At 35.5% G+C, this 22,544-nt stretch overlaps 1 protein-coding gene across 1 annotated transcript in view; it reads left to right on the top strand.

Moving 5' to 3' along the window:
• The window catches only part of NEK1 (NIMA-related kinase 1), a 156,074-nt gene that overhangs the window by 28,284 nt on the left and 105,246 nt on the right, over positions 1-22,544 (top strand). The window contains exons 5-11 of the mRNA XM_014535229.1: positions 1,924-2,007; positions 6,125-6,192; positions 6,320-6,406; positions 9,074-9,128; positions 10,283-10,348; positions 15,613-15,781; positions 17,305-17,451. Of these exons, the coding sequence (XP_014390715.1) occupies positions 1,924-2,007; positions 6,125-6,192; positions 6,320-6,406; positions 9,074-9,128; positions 10,283-10,348; positions 15,613-15,781; positions 17,305-17,451 (676 nt within the window). The remainder of the gene's footprint in view (positions 1-1,923; positions 2,008-6,124; positions 6,193-6,319; positions 6,407-9,073; positions 9,129-10,282; positions 10,349-15,612; positions 15,782-17,304; positions 17,452-22,544) is intronic.

Below are 22,544 nucleotides of genomic sequence, written 5' to 3'. Positions count from 1 at the left end.
TTTCCCCACATTCTAACCAACATTGTATATTATTTCATTTTTGTCAAGTTCAGTTAGTATTTTGTTTTAAATTTTTTTTTTTTTTTAATTTGGAGGAAGGTTAGTATTTTGTGTATGTGTTTATTCGCTATTTTTCCCCAGTCATTTGCCTTTCTAGTCTTTGGTCCACTTCTTATTTTGGCTGCCAGTATTTTTCTGTGATTTGAAAGAACTTGTACATATTAGAGAATTAGCAATCTTTCAATTATGCTGCAGATTGATATGATTGTTATGCTTGATTATATCTTTTGTTATGCAGAAGCTTTAAATTTTATAGAATCAACTTTGTCATCCTTATTTCTTGTGATATGTGGGTTTTGTGTCATGATTTGAAAGTCCTGTTTCAATCAAAGAACCTATGTATTCTTCTATTATTGTGGTGTGTGTGTTGTGTGTGTGTGTGTGTATGTATGTATGTATATATATATATATATATAGTTTCAAAATGCCATCTGCTTGGAATTATTTTAGTATTAGGTCTGAGGAATAAATTAAACCTTTTTGCTTTCAAGTGGCTGACTCCAGAATGTGTTTATGTATGGGAAATGTGGGGAGAGAAAAAAAGCAAGAGATGTTGTCTAACTTTTCAGCCTGATTTTTTTCCTCTTATGATTTTTATGTCAAAGAAAGCATTATAGAAAAAAATAAACTTAAAAACAGAAGTCACCTATCATACTATAATAAAATACAAATTATTTCTATTTTTATTGCTCTCTAGAAATTTCTTGCCATATTCTGACATTCATCAGTAGCAGTCTCTTACATTTTAAAGTTAGTATGTGCCTAACTTTAATGTGTCTATTGGCTTCAATACCTATGTAATGTTACTACAAATTAAAAATAAGCTCCTCTGAGTCTCAGTGTGCTTTTCTCTTTCCTTCTAGTTGTAGAATTTCCACTCAGCCAGCCTTTCTGTAGTTCTGGATGATGTCCGTTTTGTCTTTTTGTTGTATTTTTGAAGTTGTTGTGGGAGGCAGCAATTTCAGGTGTTTACCTATGCCGCCATCTTGGTTTCTCCCTGCCTTTCTAGTCTTTGGTCCACTTTTTATTTTGGCTGCCAGTATTTTTCTGTGATTTGAAAGAACTTGTACATATTAGAGAATTAGCAATCTTTCAATTATGCTGCAGATTGATATGATTGTTATGCTTGATTATATCTTTTGTTATGCAGAAGCTTTAAATTTTATAGAATCAACTTTGTCATCCTTATTTCTTGTGATATGTGGGTTTTGTGTCATGATTTGAAAGTCCTGTTTCAATCAAAGAACCTATGTATTCTTCTATTATTGTGTGTGTGTGTGTGTGTGTGTGTGTGTGTATGTATGTATGTATATATATATATATATATAGTTTCAAAATGCCATCTGCTTGGAATTATTTTAGTATTAGGTCTGAGGAATAAATTAAACCTTTTTGCTTTCAAGTGGCTGACTCCAGAATGTGTTTATGTATGGGAAATGTGGGGAGAGAAAAAAAGCAAGAGATGTTGTCCAACTTTTCAGCCTGATTTTTTTCCTCTTATGATTTTTATGTCAAAGAAAGCATTATAGAAAAAAATAAACTTAAAAACAGAAGTCACCTATCATACTATAATAAAATACAAATTATTTCTATTTTTATTGCTCTCTAGAAATTTCTTGCCATATTCTGACATTCATCAGTAGCAGTCTCTTACATTTTAAAGTTAGTATGTGCCTAACTTTAATGTGTCTATTGGCTTCAATACCTATGTAATGTTACTACAAATTAAAAATAAATTATAGCTACATTTTTTAAAGGACTTAGTTCCTTGAACTCATTCCTGAATCCTTTTAGTGGTCAAGAAAAGAACACTGTAAAATGTAAAATTTAAAAGAAATGACAGCTCTCATTTTACCCCTCTAGATTTTGGACTGGTTTGTACAGATATGTTTGGCCCTGAAACATGTACATGATAGAAAAATTCTTCATCGAGACATAAAATCACAGGTATGTTTATTGTGTTACTAGTAACTTCTGAATGGATATGGACATGGAACCAGCATTGTCTTGATCCAAAATTTTTGAACCCAATCCAATCTGGTCTATCTTGTGTTAGACCTCCTGCCTACTTCCTATATCTTTCTATATCTTGGTTTGCTTTCTCATTATAACAGAAAAATATTTTTAAAAATGCATGTGTGGAAGGCAATGACAATAAGATATAAATTTCTAGATTGGAAATTGTTTCCTTATAGAATTTTGAAGATATCGCTCACGTGTCACTTGACTTCTAGTTGCTGTTTAGGAATTTAAAGCCATCATTCTTATCCTTCTTTCTTCTCTCTGGAAGATTTAGGATATTCTCTCCATCCCTGTTATGAAATTTCAGTGTTACGCATGGATGAGGGTCAGCTTTTATTCATTATGCTGTGTAATTTATATAAATTATTTCTATTTTTATTGCTCTCTAGAAATTTCTTTCCATGTTTATTCTGACATTCAGTAGCAGTCTCTTACATTTTAAAGTTAATATGTGCCTAACTTTAATGTGTCTGTTGGCTTCAATACCTATGTAATGTTAGTTACTACAAATTAAAAATAAATTATAGCTACATTTTTTAAAGGACTTAGTTCCTTGAACTCATTCCTGAATCCTTTTAGTGGTCAAGAAAAGAACACTGTAAAATGTAAAATTTAAAAGAAATGACAGCTCTCATTTTACCCCTCTAGATTTTGGACTGGTTTGTACAGATATGTTTGGCCCTGAAACATGTACATGATAGAAAAATTCTTCATCGAGACATAAAATCACAGGTATGTTTATTGTGTTACTAGTAACTTCTGAATGGATATGGACATGGAACCAGCATTGTCTTGATCCAAAATTTTTGAACCCAATCCAATCTGGTCTATCTTGTGTTAGACCTCCTGCCTACTTCCTATATCTTTCTATATCTTGGTTTGCTTTCTCATTATAACAGAAAAATATTTTTAAAAATGCATGTGTGGAAGGCAATGACAATAAGATATAAATTTCTAGATTGGAAATTGTTTCCTTATAGAATTTTGAAGATATCGCTCACGTGTCACTTGACTTCTAGTTGCTGTTTAGGAATTTAAAGCCATCATTCTTATCCGTCTTTCTTCTCTCTGGAAGATTTTAGGATATTCTCTCCATCCGTGTTATGAAATTTCAGTGTTACGCATTGATGAGGTTCAGCTTTTATTCATTATGCTGTGTAATTTCGCTCTGAGAAAGTATATTTCTCAGGAAATGTTTTGGAAAATGTTTAGCTATATTTTTTCAAATATTATTTGTCTGTTACTATCTTCAAGGTTGTCTTCGGGATTTTTTTCTAGACATGGTAGAGCTTCTTAATCTATCCCTCCAAGTATCTTGTTTTCATATTTTATCTCTTTGTCTCTCTGTTCCATTTTATAGCTCAATTTCATCAACCTACCTTTTTAATTCTGTGTAAACTAGTGCTTATCTCATCTACTTTTTAAAAAAATATATTTTATTGATTTTTACAGAGAGGAAGGGAGAGGGATAGAGAATTAGAAACATTGATGAGAGAGAAACATCAATCAGCTGCCTCCTGCACACCTCATACTGGGGATGTGCCTGCAACCAAGGTACATGCTCTTGACCAGAACGGAACCTGGAACCCTCCAGTCCGCAGGCCTACGCTCTATCCACTGAGCCAAACCGGCCAGGGCTCATCTGCTTTTTAAAAAACTTTTTCATATTTATTGATTTGAGAAAGAGAGGAAGGGAGGGAGGGAGAGAGAGGGAGAGAGAGAGATTGATTTGTTGTTCCTCTTATTTATCCATTCATTGGTTGATTCTTGTATGTGCCCTGACTGAGGATTGAGCATGCAAACTTCACATATTGGGACAGTGCTCTACCCAACTGAGCTACCCTGCCAGGGCTCTCCTCTATCTTTTTAATAATAATTTTTCCTCTGCAAGCTTGAAAATGGAATTTCACATTCTGATTGGTTCTTATTTCATAATGTCTTGTTCTTTTTAAATGATATTTATCCCTTCATTTATCTCTGAAATTTCTAAACATTTTATTTTAAATTTTTTTGTTGGGACTGTTTTTTTAAATTAATTATATCTAGAGTGAATTTATGTTCTGATGATTTGGGGGGCTAGTTTTCTTTGCATTATATGTATGGCTTCATATGTATGGCTTGTCCCCACAGCTCACTCATCTTTGCATAGAGGTTCCATGGTTGTCTCACTTAAGCTCTCTCAGTTCTCAAAAAGGGGAGTACAGAGGAAGTTTGTTTCCTGTGTCAGGGCCGAGTGTCTGTCTTCTTACCTCAGGCCTGCAGCTTCTTTATAGCCGAATAGCCACAAGATGCATAGTGGGAAGAAGAGAAACTGTGGTGGAAGTTCACCTTTTCTGTCCCCCAACCCTTTGCCACCTAGTCCCATTTCATCCCATTTTACTCCATCCTTGTTAACCCCCGTTTGTGTCATCTTGGCTTTGAGCATGTGCCTGATTCAAGTCTCCTGACTGATAAAGATGGGTTTTTAGTTCATGTTATCCCACAAAATCTTGACTTCACTGTTTGATAGAGTATTGGAGTTCTGTATTTATAAATGTATTGGAGTTCTGTATTTATAAATGTATTGGAATTCTGTATTTATAAATGTATTGGAGTTCTTTATTTATAAATGCAAAATGATTGGGTAAATTACTGGAAATTTAAAAAAATTTTAATCTATTCCTACAGACTGTATTAACCCCCCCTTTTTTTTTTTTTTTAGATGATGCCCAGGGATCTGCACTTTTTAAAAAAAATTGGCATACAATATCCTATTAGTTTCAGGTGTACATTATAATGATTTGATATATACATTTCAAAAAGATCACAATAAGTCTAGTTAGCATCTGTCTCCATATAATAAATGCAAAATGGGTAAATTATTGGAAATTTTAAAAAGTTTTAATCTATTTCTACAGATTGTTTTACCTTTTTTTTTTGTTGGATGATACCCAGGGATCTGCACTTTTTTTAAAAAAAATTAACATACAATATCCTATTAGTTTCAGGTGTACATCATAATGATTTGATATATACATTTCAAAAAGATCTCAGTAAGTCTAGTTAGCATCTGTCACCATATAGTTATTAAAATATTACTATTTCCCTATGCTGTACATTACAACCCATGACTTACTTTATTACTGTAAGTTTGTATCTCTTAATCCACTTCACCTATTTTGCCTGCCCATCACCTCCCACCCCCCATTTTTGGAAAATTTTAAGATTAATTTGTTACATTTACTAGTAGGCTACTTAGAAGTTTTAGACAGTTGGCGAAGGGGGAGGTTGGGATTCAATTTTTAAAGCTCTAATGAGATACATTTTATATTCCATAAAATCTACCCACTTAAAGTGTATAGTTCAATGATTTTTAGTATATTCACGGAGTTGTGAAATCATCACCACTTTCTAATTTCTGAAGATTTTTTATCACTCCAAAAAGAAACTCTGTACCTGTTAGCAATCACTCCCTATCCCTGCTCCACGCAGATCTTGGAAACCACTAATCTACTTTCTGTCTCTATGGATTTGCTTATTGGGGACATATTATGTAAATGGATTCATATAATATGTACCTTTGCCTATTTTAAAATTGAGTTATTTGTCTTTTATTGTTGCTGTTGAATTGTAAACGTTTTTATTCTGGATACAAATTCCTTGTCAGATATAGGATTTGCAAATATTTTTTCCAATTCTGTGGGCTATCTCTTTTTTTGATGGTGTTCTTTGGTGCACAATAATTTTTAAAATTTTGATGAAATCCAGTTTCTATTTTTCTTTTTTGCTTCAGTTGGTGGTGTCATATCTAAGAAATTGTTGCCTAGCCCAGTGAAGATTTACTTCTGTATTTTCTTCTAGGAGTTATAGAGTTTTAATTCTTATATTAGGTCTAGAGTTAATTTTGAGTTAATTTTTGTATATAAGATAGGGGTGTACTTTCATTCTTTTGCATGTGGATGTCGAGTTAGCCTAGCATTTTTTAAACTCCACTTTTATGAAAAAAGTTGACTCAGAACTGAACTGTAATAATAATTCTGGGTTTTTTTTCTCACTTTTATAGAACATATTTTTAACCAAAGATGGGACAATACAACTTGGAGATTTTGGAATTGCTAGAGTTCTAAATAGGTAATATATCAGTTTTAAACTTGGTTTTGATATGTCTTTAGTGAAGTTTAAATTCATGGTGATGTATATGTGATAATTTATATCTTGGATACCTTAAGCTTCTCCAGTAATTCTTTTTTTGTTCTAGTACTGTAGAACTGGCTCGAACTTGCATAGGGACCCCGTACTACTTGTCACCTGAAATCTGTGAAAACAAACCTTACAATAATAAAAGGTATTTAAAATACTTACTATATTATGTATATTTCCTTTAACTATATCTATTATACTATATTTATTGGCCTTAAGAATATTCTAAAATCACTAATATACATATGTAAATATATATACACAGACTTTTAAAAATATATGATGAGGGGAATTGTAGAGAAGCTATTTCACTATCTTGCTAAAGGAACTATAGAAGAATCAGTTTATTATTGAAATGATATTTGGAAATAGAGGGCTTTCTTTGGTCTTTCTCTTTGTAATAGTAACTTCCTACTGAATTATAATAGTTAATATTTATTGGACATTTTCTCTATGAAGAGCACTATTTTGTATGCTTTCTATGATTAACTCTTAATCTTCACAGTAACCTTGTATATTGTATGTATTAATCATTCCTCCTTTCCTTATAAGGAATTCAAATGCAGAGCGATATAAAGTAACTTCAAAGTCCCAGGCATCTGGCTTCCAACCTCAAATTTTCTAATTACTGAGTTGTGCTGTGGTTACCAGACTGTAAATGTACTAGATGGAAAAAGAAATTCTGCCCCTGAATTCCAATTACCCTTTATTTTCTCTCTGTCTTTCCAATAGAAAAATAATAACCGAAAAGCATTGATGTTAATTTTGAAAGTGCTCATAGAAGCTAAAAGGTAAAAATCGATAGCTGGCAATAATACATCTATTATTGCTATCTGTCCTCCCTCTCCCCCATCTTTTTTTTGAGGATGAGGAGGAAGCTCTATTTCAAACTTGAGCATAGAGACTGAGAACATCATCCTACCAATGTATTTTTTAAATAAACTTTTGTTACAATAAGTCTAGTCCATTGAATATATTATTAGTGAATATTCTAAAGGATAACAGTATTTTCTTTGAACTAAAGTAATTTTACATTTTAATGTTATTTCGCTGTCCTGTGGATAAGTCAACTGTAAGAAACATCATTCTTTCAATTAAGAATGGATTTGCCCTAACCGGTTTGGCTCAGTGGATAGAGCGTTGGCCTGCGGACTGAAGGGTCCCAGGTTTGATTCCGGTCAAGGGTACAAACCCAGGTTGCGGGTTTGATCCCCAGTAGGAGGCATGCAGGAGGCAGCCGACCAGTGATTCTCTCTCATCATTGATGTTTCTAATCTCTCTCTCTTCCTCTCCTTTCCTCTCTGAAATCAATAAATCTAAGTAACAAAATAAACTGAACAGAGTGGATCCAGAGACATGGAAGCATGGCATAGAGTGTGGAATCTCAGAGGGAAAGCGGGGGTGGAGGGGTGGGCTGGAAGGGGGGAGAGAGGGGGCATATGTAATACTTTGAATAATAAAGAATTATTTTTTAAAAGGACAACAGCTAACACACACACGCACACAATATATTTTTAAAGAAAAGAAAAGAAGAGATCATATGTAAAGAAGATAGTGTAACTAAGTCTTTAATTAAGAGTAAAATAAATTAATATATTTACTCTTACCTAATGTTTCAGATGGCTCTCAGGTTTGAGATATAATTTTAGTAAATTAATATTTTCTTCATGTTTAAGTGATTCTCTCTCATCATTGATGTTTCTATCTCTCTCTCTCCCTCTCCTTTCCTCTCTGAAATCAGTAAATCTAAGTAACAAAATAAACTGATGAACAGAGTGGATCCAGAGACATGGAAGCATGGAATAGAGTGTGGAATCTCAGAGGGAAAGCGGGGGTGGAGGGGTGCGCTGGAAGGGGGGAGAAAAGGGGCATATGTAATACTTTGAACAATAAAAAATTATTTTTTAAAATGACAACAGCTAACACACACAAAATATATTTTTTAAAAAAAGAAAAGAGATCATATGTAAAGATGATAGTGTAACTAAGTCTTTAAGAGTAAAATAAATTAATATATTTACTCTTACCTAATGTTTCAGATGGCTCTCAGGTTTGAGATATAATTTTAGTAAATTAATATTTTCTTCATGTTTACTAAAGTAGTAAGTAGTGTTCTACTTTAATATTTTTAGAAGTCATGGTATTTTTAAAATAAATCTTTATTTTTGAAAGTATTATGTATGTTCCTTTTTTTCTCCCATTGCCCTCTCCTCCCCTCTCCCTCTCCAAGCCTTCACCACCCACTGTCTGTGTCCTTGGATTATGCATATACGCATATGAGTTCATTGGTTGATCTCTTCCCCCCCTCCACTCTCCCCTGCCTTCCCTCTGAGGTTTGACAGTCTGTTCGATGTTTCTATGTCTCTGGGTCTATTTTTGTTCATTAGTTTATGTTGGTCATTAGATTCCACGTATGAGTGAGATCTGGTTTATTTTGCTTAGCATCATGCTCTCTAGGTCCATCCATGCTGTTGCAAATGGTAAGAGTTCTTTCTTTTTTTACAGCTGCATAGTATTCCATTGTATAGATGTACCATATTGCAAATAGTTGAATAAAGCATTTGAATTGAAATAAAGTAACAATGGAATATTCATAACATTTACCAATTTTGTTTTTTTAAATACTAAATATCTCTAATCTGGTATAGCTGTTTTCATCATTTGGTTATGGTTGAAATTTTAAGTTTTAAAGGACATGTTTAATGGAACATATTTTTGCACAGCATTTTCATGCTGGTGTTTTCTTTAAGTGAAAAAAATTTTAAGTAAAATCTGAAACTTACAAAAAATATGTCATTCTTCTGTTTCCTAGTGACATTTGGGCTCTGGGATGTGTCCTTTATGAGTTGTGCACGCTTAAACATGCAGTAAGTACAAGTTTCTGAAATATTGTGTCAAAAAGTGACTAATATTTTTTAAAAAATTATATGCCATCTTTCAGATGACCCTTTTGTACTAGAAATTCTTCTTTGTCAGTTTTTAAACTTCTCAAATTCTCTTAAGTATAAATTTTAATTTATTTTCCCTTAATATGTTTGCATATATTACATACTTTATGTTATATATTTGGTCTTATAATACATATATCATACATTTTTCTGAAAAATTATTTCTAAAGACAGAAATAAATTTGCTGTACTTTTAAAGTTAAATTCATATATGAATTTGATATTTTAGCTTAGCAAATTATATTTGTTTCATTTTAGCAGTTTTTATCAAAATAACCACATTATTTGTGTTTGGAATTGAAATAATCTAGGGAACATTTTCAACATATTTATAAAGGGATTTTTAAATTAATTTAAATACCTTTTAATCCAGAGTTTTTAAAATTTTCTCTTTTGAGACTCTTTGACATGGCACATACCACACCAAAAAGGGGAAGTTCTTGTCCTAAATAGGTTGATTTTTAATCACTTTCCATTTCAGAATTTGTTTTTTAAAAATTCTTCCCCCATTGTTTAAACAGTAGAGTGTTTTCATTACAGAAAACTTAAAAGAAAATACATAAAAAATATAAAGAAGTGAATAAATACCAAAAGCAATTTTTTCAACCAGTAATGACTACTTGTAATATTTTATCATTTCCTTTTAGGTTTATTCTAGACTAATCTATAGAGTGAGTTTGTTTTGTTTTTCCCTGAAAAGTTTAGTTATGTTGTATAAGCAGTTTTATAGCCTGTTTTTATTTTTATTGATTTTTCACAGAGAGGAAGGGAGAGGGATAGAGAGTTAGAAACATCGATGAGAGAGAAACATCGACCAGCTGCCTCCTGCACATCTCCCACTGGGGATGTGCCCGCAACCCAGGTACATGCCCTTGACCGGAATCGAACCTGGGACCCCCCAGTCCGCAGGCCGACGCTCTATCCACTGAGCCAAACCGGCCCCGGCTGTATCAGCAGTTTTATAGCCTGTTTTTATTTCCTGATATTCTTTGAGTATTTTTCTTTGTTGTTTTTTTTTGTTTGTTTGCATACTCTCCTACTGTATTGCTTTGGTTTTGTTTTTGTTTCTTAAGGAAAAAATTAGAGACTGCCAAAGTGATATGGGATGGTCATTATTAGATCTGTATGTAGAAGAATGGGTTAGTTTTTCTGTGACAGTCATTTTAAGTCTAAATCAGAATATTTTTACATTTACCTGTTACCATTGCTTCATCTACATTTAACTGTCAACATTGCTTCTGTATTTTGGAATTGTTTACTCTTAAGTGGACACATGAAATTAAGTAATTCTCTTACCTTTATTTATGAAGAGTTTGTCAGTTGAGAGATAGATCAAAATTCATTGTAGTGAAGAGCTAGAGTAACAAGTCTTTTTGCATTTAGGATTTCTTATGTACATAAATACTTCTATACAATTGAATTGTATTCAAATTTTTAATCAACTGAAGGACATATTTTAAATGTGCTAAGAGAATTTAACATTTAACAGAACTATGTTATAATTGGCATAATCACCAGTGCCTAATTTATACCATGTTTTATATTCTATACTATTTTAGCCGAGATATCAAAGCTTAATTTTACTTACACTGCAAATGAAATCGTCTTAAGATTTTAAACTGCCCACTCTATTTTTTTAAATTTCAGTTAGAGTTTATATTGTGCTTAATATTAAAATGTATCATATTCCCATTGATATGACTTTGGAATATTTGCTGCATTGTTGATTCCATGGCTTTTGGGAACATAACACACTTAAAAATAATGAGCAGTGTTTAAAAGGAAACTAATTAGTACTTTATTATATTTCCCCAAAATATTTTAGTTCTATAATTGATGTCTTGTTTTAGTTACTACAATAGGAGCACAGGAAGGCAGGTCTTAAATGAAGACCACCAGGTTGGTTGGTTGGTTTTCATCTTTATTATTATTATGTTTTTATAAAATATTTAATTATTAATTATATTCCCATCTCTTAGTGTTTCCAATAACTAAAACTCTTTTTTTATTTTATTTTATTGATTTTTCACAGAGAGGAAGGGAGAGGGATAGAGAGTTAGAAACATCGATGAGAGAGAAACATGGATCAGCTAAGCAAGCCTCATGCTCACTTCAGTGCCTGGCTGCCGGCCGCCATCTTGGCTGACAGTTAATTTGCATCTACTCACTGATTAGCCAATGAAAAGGGTAGCGGTCGTACGCTAATTACCATGTTTCTCTTTTATTAGTGTAGATATCATACATTTTCTGAAAAATTATTTCTAAAGACAGAAATAAATTTGCTGTACTTTTAAAGTTAAATTCATATATGAATTTGATATTTTAGCTTAACAAATTGTATTTGTTTCATTTTAGCAGTTTTTATCAAAACAACCACATTATTTGTGTTTGGAATTGAAATCATCTAGGGAACATTATCAACATATTTATAAAGGGATTTTTAAATCAATTTAAATACCTTTTAATCCAGAGTTTTTAAAATTTTCTCTTTTGAGACTCTTTGACATGGCACATACCACACCAAAAAGGGGAAGTTCTTGTCCTAAATAGGTTGATTTTTAATCACTTTCCATTTCAGAATTTGTTTTTTAAAAATTCTTCCCCCATTGTTTAAACAGTAGAGTGTTTTCATTACAGAAAACTTAAAAGTGTTGTGGGGAGAGAAAACACAGAAGGATGGGGGGGGGGGGGGCGGGGAAGGGGAATGAAGTGCTTTTTCAAACAGTTCTGGGGCCACCTTTCTTTCCATTCCTGTGTAACTTCTCCTCCCTTTCTGCTTTTCAGTCAGTCTCTAGGAGGGAGCACATTCATTCTGTGTCTCCTCTTAACACTTAATCCTTAACTTCTGATCACCACATGTGTGGTTGTTTTCCCATACCAGCAATTCTGTGATACCAGCCGGTGTCCTACAATTCAGCTTAGTTCTGACACTACACCTGGAGATAGCTTCAGATCCCTCAGTCCCACAAGACTGCCCCTCTTAAGTTACTGCAAGTCCAGGTTGTCACTTGTGCTTCTGACCAATCAGAGGTTCCCACAACCCCTTCTTGGGTTCAATTAATCAGCTAGAGCAGCTCACAGAATGCAGAGAAACATTTACCAGTTTATTATAAAGGACATTAGAAGAGTACAGATGAATAGTCAGAGGAAGAAATATATAGGGTAAGGTTCATCAGGGTCAGAGTGCAGGAGCTTCTGTCTCTGTGGATCTGGGGTATACCACCCTCCTGGCATGTTCACCAACCTAGAAGTTCTCCAAACCAGTCCAAATTTGAATTTTTTATGGAGGTTTCATAACAGAGGCATGATTGATGAAATCATAGGCCCTTAGTGAGTGATTCGACCTCCAGCCCCGCTCTCCTGGAGGGGAGAGTGGGACTAAAAATCCAACCTTCTAATCACTTGGTGTGTTTCTCTGTCAACCAGCCTCCATCCTTAAAGTCACTTTTAAAAAAAATATATATTTTTATTGCTTTCAGAGAAAAGGGAGAAAGAGATAAAAACATCAATGATGAGAGGGAATCATTGATCGGCTGCCTCCTGTATGCCCCACACTGGGGATTAAGCCAGAAATCCAGGCATGTGCCCTGACTGGGAATCAAATCGTGACCTTCTGGTTCATAGGTTGATGCTCAATCATTGAGCTACACCAGCCAGGCCTTAAGGTCACTTTATTAACTAAAATTCAGGTGTGGTGAAGGGGACCTGTGATAAATAACAAAAGATACCATTGCACACTTTACAGTTAGGAAATTCTTAGCTTTTAGGAACTACTAGTATGTGCCAGGAACTGGATGAAGATCATCCTATATAATAAAAGCCTAATATGCTAAGTGTCTGGTCATCCAGTTGTCCGTTCAACCAATTAAAGCGTAATATGCTATTGCTATGCTAAGGCCTCTCAACCACTCACTATGACGTGCACTGACCACCAGAGGGCAGACAGTCAACCGGTCCACCAGTCGCTATGATGTGCACTGACCACCAGGGGGCAGACGTTCCGACTGGTAGGTTAGCTTGCTGCTAGGGTCCGGCCGATCAGGACTGAGCAAGACTGGCTGGACACGCCCTGGAGCCCTCCTATGGTCCCTCCCCAGCTGGCCAACCTCCGGTGTCCCTCCCTGGCCCTGATCGTGACCGGTGGGGTCCCTCAGCCTGGCCTTGCCCTCTGGCAATCCAGGACCCCTTGGGGGATGTCAGAGAGCCAGTTTTGGCCTGATCCTGCAGGCCAGGCCGAGGGACCCCACTGGTGCACGAATTTGTGCACTGGGCCTCGTGTGTGTGTGTGTGTGTGTGTGTGTGTGTGTGTGTGTGTGTATGTATTTTTAATCCTCATCCAAGGGTATTCTTTTAATGATTTTGGAGAGAGAGGGAGAGAGAAACATAGATCAGTTGTCTCTTGTATGCGCCCTGACTAGGGATCAAACCCATAACCTAGGTATGTGCCCTGACTGGGAATTGAACTTGTAGCCTTTTGGTGCACAGGACAACATTCCAACCACCTGGCCGGGTTGTATTTCTTATTATAAATCACAATAGAACAGAATCATTCCTCTGTCTCTTGGGTTTATTTTGTTTTCCAATTTTTTTTTACTGTGGTAAAATATACATAACATAAAATTTATTATCTTAACTATGTTTATATGCACAGTTCAGTGGTATTAAATATGTTCATAGTGCTGTGCAGCCATCATCACCATCTAGCACCATATCTCTTTTCCCCTGTAGAGCAAACTTTCTACCCATTAACCAATTATTCCCCATCTTTCAGTCACTAGTGCCTGGCAACAACATTTCTACTTGTTCATTGTTCTTTGGTCACATATGTATAATAGATTATTGATTTATATTTCCTGTAGTACTTGCATATAGGTGCATAATAAATATTTGTTAAGTTGAATTGAATTTTATTCTGACAGGACTTATAAAAATTTATAGCCAATCAGTTAGCATAAGTTATTAATATTAGTACGATTACCTGAAACTGGAATTATTCTACATTACATGTTTTGTGTGCTATTTGTCAATTTAAGTGATCACTATTAGCGCCAGGTTCCCCACGAACGTGCGTTGCTGTGTCGAGGGCTGACTTTCAATAGATCGCAGCGAGGGAGCTGCTCTGCTACGTACGAAACCCCGACCCAGAAGCAAGTCGTCTACGAATGGTTTAGCGGTGATCACTATTAAACTCTTCTGTAATTAGACATCTAGCAAAATCATAGTTTTATTACTTTTATATGCTTTTGAGAGGTGAGGGAAGTGTCATATATATATATTCTGGCTTAACAGAACATCACTGTGAACAAACACTCTTCAGAAAACAGATGTGGATTTATTACTACCAGGAGAACGCATTAGTAAGCAAGAAAGCCAATTAAAACTTGAAAGTTAAAATTGACTTGTATAGGATACAGAAACAGTCTCTGAAATGTGGGTGTCATTTATGAGACTCCTTTGTATCAATAACATTTTCAAGGGCAGTTTTATGATGCAATGTTTTTTTTTTTTTTTTTTTTTGGCAAGTACTAAAGAAGAAAGAATGACTTCATTTAATCTTGCTAAGGTTTCTTTCCCCCAATATCAGCAGTTAGGACATACAGTCTTAAGGCTGAAGCACTGGAATTCAAGTCGCCAGCAATAAAAGAAAATAGTCGACCCTGATTTATGTAGAACTTATAATATGGAAAGAAAAAAGGACAGATTGTATTATTAACAAACGGAGTATTTGACATTACCTGTTTAGTATATACTTAGCTCCCTGTTGCTATTTAAGCACCACTGAGATTTCATTCTTTATGAAAACTTTTATCTTTTGTTCTTCAGACTTATTTTCTGCTGTACAATTGTGTGTCGCTAACCACTGATGTATGTTCTGAGAAATGCATTGTTAAGGCAATTTTGTCATTGTGTGAACATCATTGAGTACACAAACGTAGGTTATATAACCTCCTGCACAACTAGGCTAAATGGTAATCACCGTCATATAAGCAGTCTGTTGTTGAGGGAAACAAAAACATTATGTGATACATGACTGTAATATCACTTGTTCAGTATTCTAGTGAGAAAGTATGTGATACATTTTTTAAGGCTTTAACTTTCAAACAAGTTATGAACTTTACTGCGACTTATGAACTATTATTTTCAGTATCACTACTTCTCAGTCTTGCACACTCTAGAAACTTCTTCCTCGGTGAGGCTTGACAAATCATGAATAAGCTCTGGTTCACTAGGTACTCCATTGAGTGCTGTCCATCACCTTCTGTGATGATGAAGTGTTTTGTATCTGCATTATCCGATTTTGTAGCCACTAGACATATGTGCTTATTGAGCATTTAAAATGTGACTGGTGTGACTAAGGAGCTGAATTTCAAATTACGTTTATTTAAAATTTTAATCCAAATAGCTACATATGGGTAGCAATTCTATTGGACAGCACAGCATAGTGATTCCAGAATCTTCTTGGAGTCTACATGTCCCATCTCTCAATTCATATTTGCATTCACACTGTGGAAAAGAAAGACTCAAATTCAAACAATGGAAGAAATTACCCAATAGGGAGCAGCCTGGAGTTGGTAAAGCACGTTCAGAAGTGGAGCCTGAGAATGTGCATACTTAATACTTTCCTGGTGATGCTGACTCTGCTGGTATGAGACTTTGAGAACTGCTTTAGGGGATCCTTGCTGGGAAAGACAACCTTCTCAGTTACAGCTTTTGCCTGTTGGAGCTTCAGGTCCACTGCCACTGCAGGAATATTTTATCCACCAACATTCATTTCTCTTGAAAAAATAATTAACTTGCTTCCCCACCCAGTAAGAAAAAAGAGCAGACTTAAATTGAATTAAATCTTTGTTGGTGTAATAGTTTGTACTTAAAGAGGGGAACAAATGTAGTAAGGGGGAGAAAATTATTTGCAGGCAATACTAATAATTTTTGCTTCCCAAAATACGTTCATAAAATATTCATAGAGTATTTTAGTAAATAGTAAAAAGAGACACTTGTTGCCCTGGCTGGTGTTGGATGTTGTTCAGTGGTTAGAGCGTCAGCCTGCACACCAAAAGGTTTCAGGTTTGATTCCCAGTCAAGGGCACGTACCTGGGTTGCAGGTTCAATAGGCAGCCATTCAGTGTGTGTCTCTCACATTGATGTTTCTTTCTCTCTTTTCCTTCCTCCCTCCCTCTCTTCCTCCCCCTCCCTCTCTTTCTTTACTCCTCTTCCTTCCTCCCTCCCTCTCTCCCTACTCTCTTCCACTTTCTCTAAAAATCAATGGGAAAAATATCCTCTGGCCCTAGCCAGTTTGGCTGAATGGATAGAGCGTTGGCCCGTGGACTGAAGGGTCCCAGGTTCAATTCTGGTCAAGGGCATGTACCTTGGTAGCAGGCTTGATCCCTGGCCCTGGTCAGGGCGTGTGCAGGAGGCAATCAATCGTCTCTCTTTCTCTTTCTCTCTCTCTCTCTCCCTCCCATTTTCTCTAAAAATCAATAGAAAAATATCCTTGGGTGAGGATTATAAAAATAAAAATAAATCAATAAGCCTCTGGCTTTAGGGGGAAAAAAGAAGAAGGAAAAAAAGAAAAAATATCCTCAAATGAGGATTAACAAAACGAGAGAGAGAGAGAGAGAGAGAGACACTTGTTAAATTTTGTTGGAATATTTAAATATTATCCAATAATGTTTACAGTTATATATTGATAAGAGTGAAAACATATTAGAGATGCTGAGAAGATTCAGAGTTAAGTTGAAATAACTGAGAGGTTAATCAGAGAAGGGGGTAATGAAGCTATCTATGCACAGTGGTCTAAGATGACTGCAAATCATTGGGCTGTAAGAAATGCCATCCATGGATGATATATTGAAAATACATCATCAGTTTGAAGTAAATAAGGGATATGGATACACATAGAATATAGAGGTTATTTCAAATAGGAGGTAGTTGTGTTAAATTGCTGATCTATAGAACAGCAAGCAGTGTGTGGGGGCCTTTGTGGTACATTAGGTTAATTTGGAAAGAAAGCTTGTTTGGAGAAATAAAAATAAATTGGTAAGTTTGGGAGGCAGTGAGCATAAGAGGAATTTGGTGAATGGGTTATGTGATTGAGGAAGGAAAAAATGCATTGTGATTAATGTATTTTTTTTTAAAGTTAAAATCTTTTCTTACTTACTTTCCCCCCTCTTTCAATCTAAGCTTATTGCAGAAGAATTTTGTCTAAAAACATTTTCCAAAGGTGGAGCGCAGCTTATACCAGGTAAATGAAATTTAATGAATCCTTTAACCTGTTTGCAATAATTAATATACTAATTATACTAAGTAGTAATATTCACTAATTATACTAGAGATATATGTAGACACAATAAATTGGTATAATTATAGATAAACTTAATCCAGATGAAATGCATATTTAACTTATGGTATGATAATATATAATACCTTCTGATTAATTAATCACAAAATTTTTATTTTTTTTGTCTGCTTTAGTTAAATGAAATCTGTGTTAGAAATAAATGTGGATATTAGATTTATTGGGGTGATCACTTTGTAAATTATATAAATGTCTAATCACCAGATTGTATACCTGAAACTAATATAATATTGTTCCTTGTACTGTAGCTAAAAATAAAATTTTTTTTTAAAGAATTAATAAAATGATAGTGGAGGAGGAAAAAATGAAGAGTCAGTTTATAACTTGGTATTCTGCTAGTACTGCACTGTCAGCCTCCTAGCTTTCTGAATGTGATACTCAGTATTAAGTCCAGTGTCCTGACATTATCACCACACTCAGGTATGACTTTCCGCTGAGTGTTTCTGTCAGTCCCTGTAAATGTAGGCCACTTCCGTCTGCCTTTGTCAGTGTGTGTGCAGCACCAGCTACGCACAGTGGTCTATGATGACTGCATATCATTGGGCTGTAAGAAATGCCATCCATGGATGATGTATTGAAAATTTCCAGGACATTGAGGGTGTTCCCAGGGTTTAAGAAATGCCTGTAGATAAGCAAATAAAGCCTGATCAATGCCTTGCTATATTTCATGACCAAAAACTGCTTTAAGACACTGTACTGAAACTGTTGTTGAGTTGGTTAATATGCATTAAATGCAGACTAATTATTATTTTTTTAAGCTTATTTTTATTGTTGACAGTATTACAGATGTCCCCTATTTTCCTCCCTGTTCCAGCCCCACCCCAGGCCTTGCCTACACTATTGTCTGTGTTCATGGGCTGTGCATATATGCACACAAGTTCTTTGGTGGAGTAGTTATTTTAATGACCACTTTAATGGTAGTTCTGTTTCTTCTTTGGTTGTCATTCGGTGATGGGTTTTCCATTCCATTAATAAGATAGAGTTTTTTTAAGGCAGCACATCCACACTGAGGGAAGCCTGCAGTGAGGCTGAGGAGCTCATGGTGTGATGCATCTGTACACAGGCCTTTTGTTAAGTTTCACTGTTCGTGGGAGTCTGGTCTAGATTCCACGGATGTAAAGTAAATATTTTAAATGAAAAATATAAAATATCAAGTGGCATCTGTTTTGAAATTTTTAGTCTTTATCAAATGCTTAGGTGATATTCTGAGAACATTGTCACAGAATGTTATTAAAATGTCTTAACTAAGTGCCTACCTCTTTATGTAAAATATTTTTCTTTGAGAAATACTTTATAACCTATAATTTAAAAAATAAATTAATGTGAAGTTAGGTACTTTATCAAGGATAATTTTTTTTAATGTGGCCATCAACAGTAGAATATTTGTAGCATTGTGGCTATGGTTTTTATACCATGTGTATGTATATGCATATATTTGTGTGAGAGGAAAAATATTTTTTTGCATATAGAATGACTTCAGAATGGATTTCTAAAATCAGTGGACATTATTTAAGATTTGAAGAGTATATTGTTTTTCTTTTTTTTGTAAATCCTCACCCAAGGATATTTTTTCTAGAGAGTGGAAGGGAGGGAGAGAGGGGGTGAAGGGAGAGAGAGAGAGAGAGAGAGAGAGAGAGAGAGAAAGAGAGAGAGAGAGAGAAAAACCCCATCAATGTGAGAAAGACACATTGATTGGTTGCCTGTACTCCTCTGACAGGGGCAGGTGAATCAAACCCAGGTACATGCCCTTGGCCAGGAATTGAACCCGTGTCCTGCAAAGACCAACTCTCTAACCCCTGAGCACCACCAGCCAGGGCGAGTACATTGTTGTTGTTTTTTTGAGTACATTGTTTTTCAAACAATGTTTTTCCTGTTTTACTTCATTTTGAGTGTGAGCAGATGAATAAAAATGAATGCATTATCCTGAAACTGGGTCCATATAAGCTGGAAGTGGTGTGGTGGTGCCCTCAGGAAGGCCAGCTATACTTAGCTCTCCTTAAAGACGCCTGACTCATCCTCTCAGTGTGCAGAGACTGTCAGTTCCTGGCAAGTCAATTCACTCTAAATAAAATTCACAAGGACAGACACGGCAAAATCAGCACATCTCTCTTGGCAGTCAAAGTCAAGCCTTATGAGAAGTCAAATCTTAATTAAAAGCCTCATTGTCACAAAGGCCGGAAATGCACCATGTCAGCACATTCTTTCCACATGGGTAAGCCTGCGTAGGAATTAGAAAGTTATTTTGTTGTAAGAGCAGTTGGATGGATGAACTGTTTAATAGCATGGGGCTAAAATAGGAGTTGTATTGCTGATGGGCCTGTAAATACTGGGTGGGCTCCAACTCCTTATAGTCCTTATCCTACTGGTAGCCTCGCATCTGAGTCTGAGAAATGCTCAAAGATCAGATAAGTAATTCTCTCTCTTCTCTAGAAAGTGAATGGGGACTATTCATATAGTTTCTTGGGACTCTTCATTTTTATGCTTTTCTGCCTCTGGCCCCTTTTCTGGCATACCCAGTATGTCTTGGGCGATGTTAAACCCCATCAATGTGAGAAAGACACATTGATTGGTTGCCTGTACTCCTCTGACAGGGGCAGGTGAATCAAACCCAGGTACATGCCCTTGGCCAGGAATTGAACCCGTGTCCTGCAAAGACCAACTCTCTAACCCCTGAGCACCACCAGCCAGGGCGAGTACATTGTTGTTGTTTTTTTGAGTACATTGTTTTTCAAACAATGTTTTTCCTGTTTTACTTCATTTTGAGTGTGAGCAGATGAATAAAAATGAATGCATTATCCTGAAACTGGGTCCATATAAGCTGGAAGTGGTGTGGTGGTGCCCTCAGGAAGGCCAGCTATACTTAGCTCTCCTTAAAGACGCCTGACTCATCCTCTCAGTGTGCAGAGACTGTCAGTTCCTGGCAAGTCAATTCACTCTAAATAAAATTCACAAGGACAGACACGGCAAAATCAGCACATCTCTCTTGGCAGTCAAAGTCAAGCCTTATGAGAAGTCAAATCTTAATTAAAAGCCTCATTGTCACAAAGGCCGGAAATGCACCATGTCAGCACATTCTTTCCACATGGGTAAGCCTGCGTAGGAATTAGAAAGTTATTTTGTTGTAAGAGCAGTTGGATGGATGAACTGTTTAATAGCATGGGGCTAAAATAGGAGTTGTATTGCTGATGGGCCTGTAAATACTGGGTGGGCTCCAACTCCTTATAGTCCTTATCCTACTGGTAGCCTCCATCTGAGTCTGAGAAATGCTCAAAGATCAGATAAGTAATTCTCTCTCTTCTCTAGAAAGTGAATGGGGACTATTCATATAGTTTCTTGGGACTCTTCATTTTTATGCTTTTCTGCCTCTGGCCCCTTTTCTGGCATACCCAGTATGTCTTGGGTGATGTTAATACATGTAGCCAGGTTACAGTGTTATGACTTTGTGTATCTGTGGTCTGGATTAGTTTTACAGTTGAACTCTCACAGGAAAATTATTTTCCCCACATTTCCTAGCTCCTGTCAGGATATATTTGGAGTATGTGTTTGGAAAACCTAACGCTAGCATACTATATTTCTCATCTCTTCAACCCAACTTACTTATGAATCTCTAAACTGCCGATCAAATGGATATTATTTTTTATTTTTATAAAAGTTTATTAAGTTATTTGAATAATATATGTTCTTTATAAAACATTAAAAGAAGAAAATAAAAATTAACTTGAATCTTGCCCTGGCTGGTGTTGCTGAATGCTTAGAGTGTCAGCCTATGCCCAGAAGGGTTGCAGGTTCAATTCCCAGTCAAGGATACGTACCTGGGTTGCAGGTTTGATCCATGGCTCTGGTTGGGTGAGTGCAGGAGGCAATTAATTGATGTCTCTCTCACATCAATGTTTCTCTCGCCCCCATCCTCCCTCCCTTCCACTTGCTATAAAAATCAATGAAAAAAATATCCTCTGGTGAGGAGTAACAACAACAAAAACCTCGAATCTTAACACATACTGTTATATTTGTGTTTTTTCCTATAATAACACATGTATAACAATTGAAAATTGGGGTTGTGTTATAAACAAAGATTTGTTTCTTTTACATTACAATATTATATGATGATCATTTTCTAATACAGCTAAATATTCTTTGAAGAACTGAGTTTACTGGTGGCATTTCATTGTGAACTACTGGTTAATTTTTTTTCTCCATTCCCTTCCTAAAAAGGAAGAATACTTGTTGGAAGAGATTGATTTAAATTGATTTATCACATGATAAGATCCTGAGATAGCAGGCTGGAAGAAGCAGAAAGAAAACTGCTATTTAGGCTGTGGGGCAGTTTGATCAGAGAAGTACCTTAATAGATGTGGAAAATAGAGGAAAGAGGATTTGGGGAAGCTGTTGATATAGACTATACTCTCTGACCTCCTGTAATATCTTTGAAAGATGTAAATAGTAGGCTTTTCTTTTAGTTACTTTAGTTTAACTTTTTCTTGAATGTATCATTGTCCTAAGAGTGAACCTTGTCTAGGCTTCAGTAAGAGTTTAATACATAATGCTGCAGGATTTATCCTTATGTATAAATTTTTGTTTCTCTATTTCTTTAAAATTAATTCATAAACCTTTTTTTTCTTTCTTTATTGATTAAGGTATTACATATGTGCCCTTATCCCCCCATTGCCCCTCCCTCATGCCCTCACCCCCCTGGTGTCTGTGTCCATTGTTTAGGCTTATATGCATGTATACAGGTCCTTTGGTTGATCCCTCCCTTACCCCCACCCTCCCCTACCTTCCCTCTATGGTTTGAGCATCTGATTGATGCTTCTCTGTCTCTGGATCTGTTTTTGTTCATCAGTTTATGTTGTTCATTATATTCCATAAATGAGTGAGATCATGTGATATTTATCTTTCTCTGACTGGCTTATTTCACTTAGCATAATGCTCTCCAGTTCCATCCATGCTGTTGCAAATGGTAAGAACTCCTTCTTTTTTAC

The sequence above is a fragment of the Myotis brandtii genome, unplaced genomic scaffold (genome assembly GCF_000412655.1).
Source record: "Myotis brandtii unplaced genomic scaffold, ASM41265v1 scaffold14, whole genome shotgun sequence".
In the NCBI taxonomy this organism is placed as follows: Eukaryota; Metazoa; Chordata; class Mammalia; order Chiroptera; family Vespertilionidae; genus Myotis; species Myotis brandtii.
This window is presented reverse-complemented; position numbering and strand designations above follow the sequence as displayed.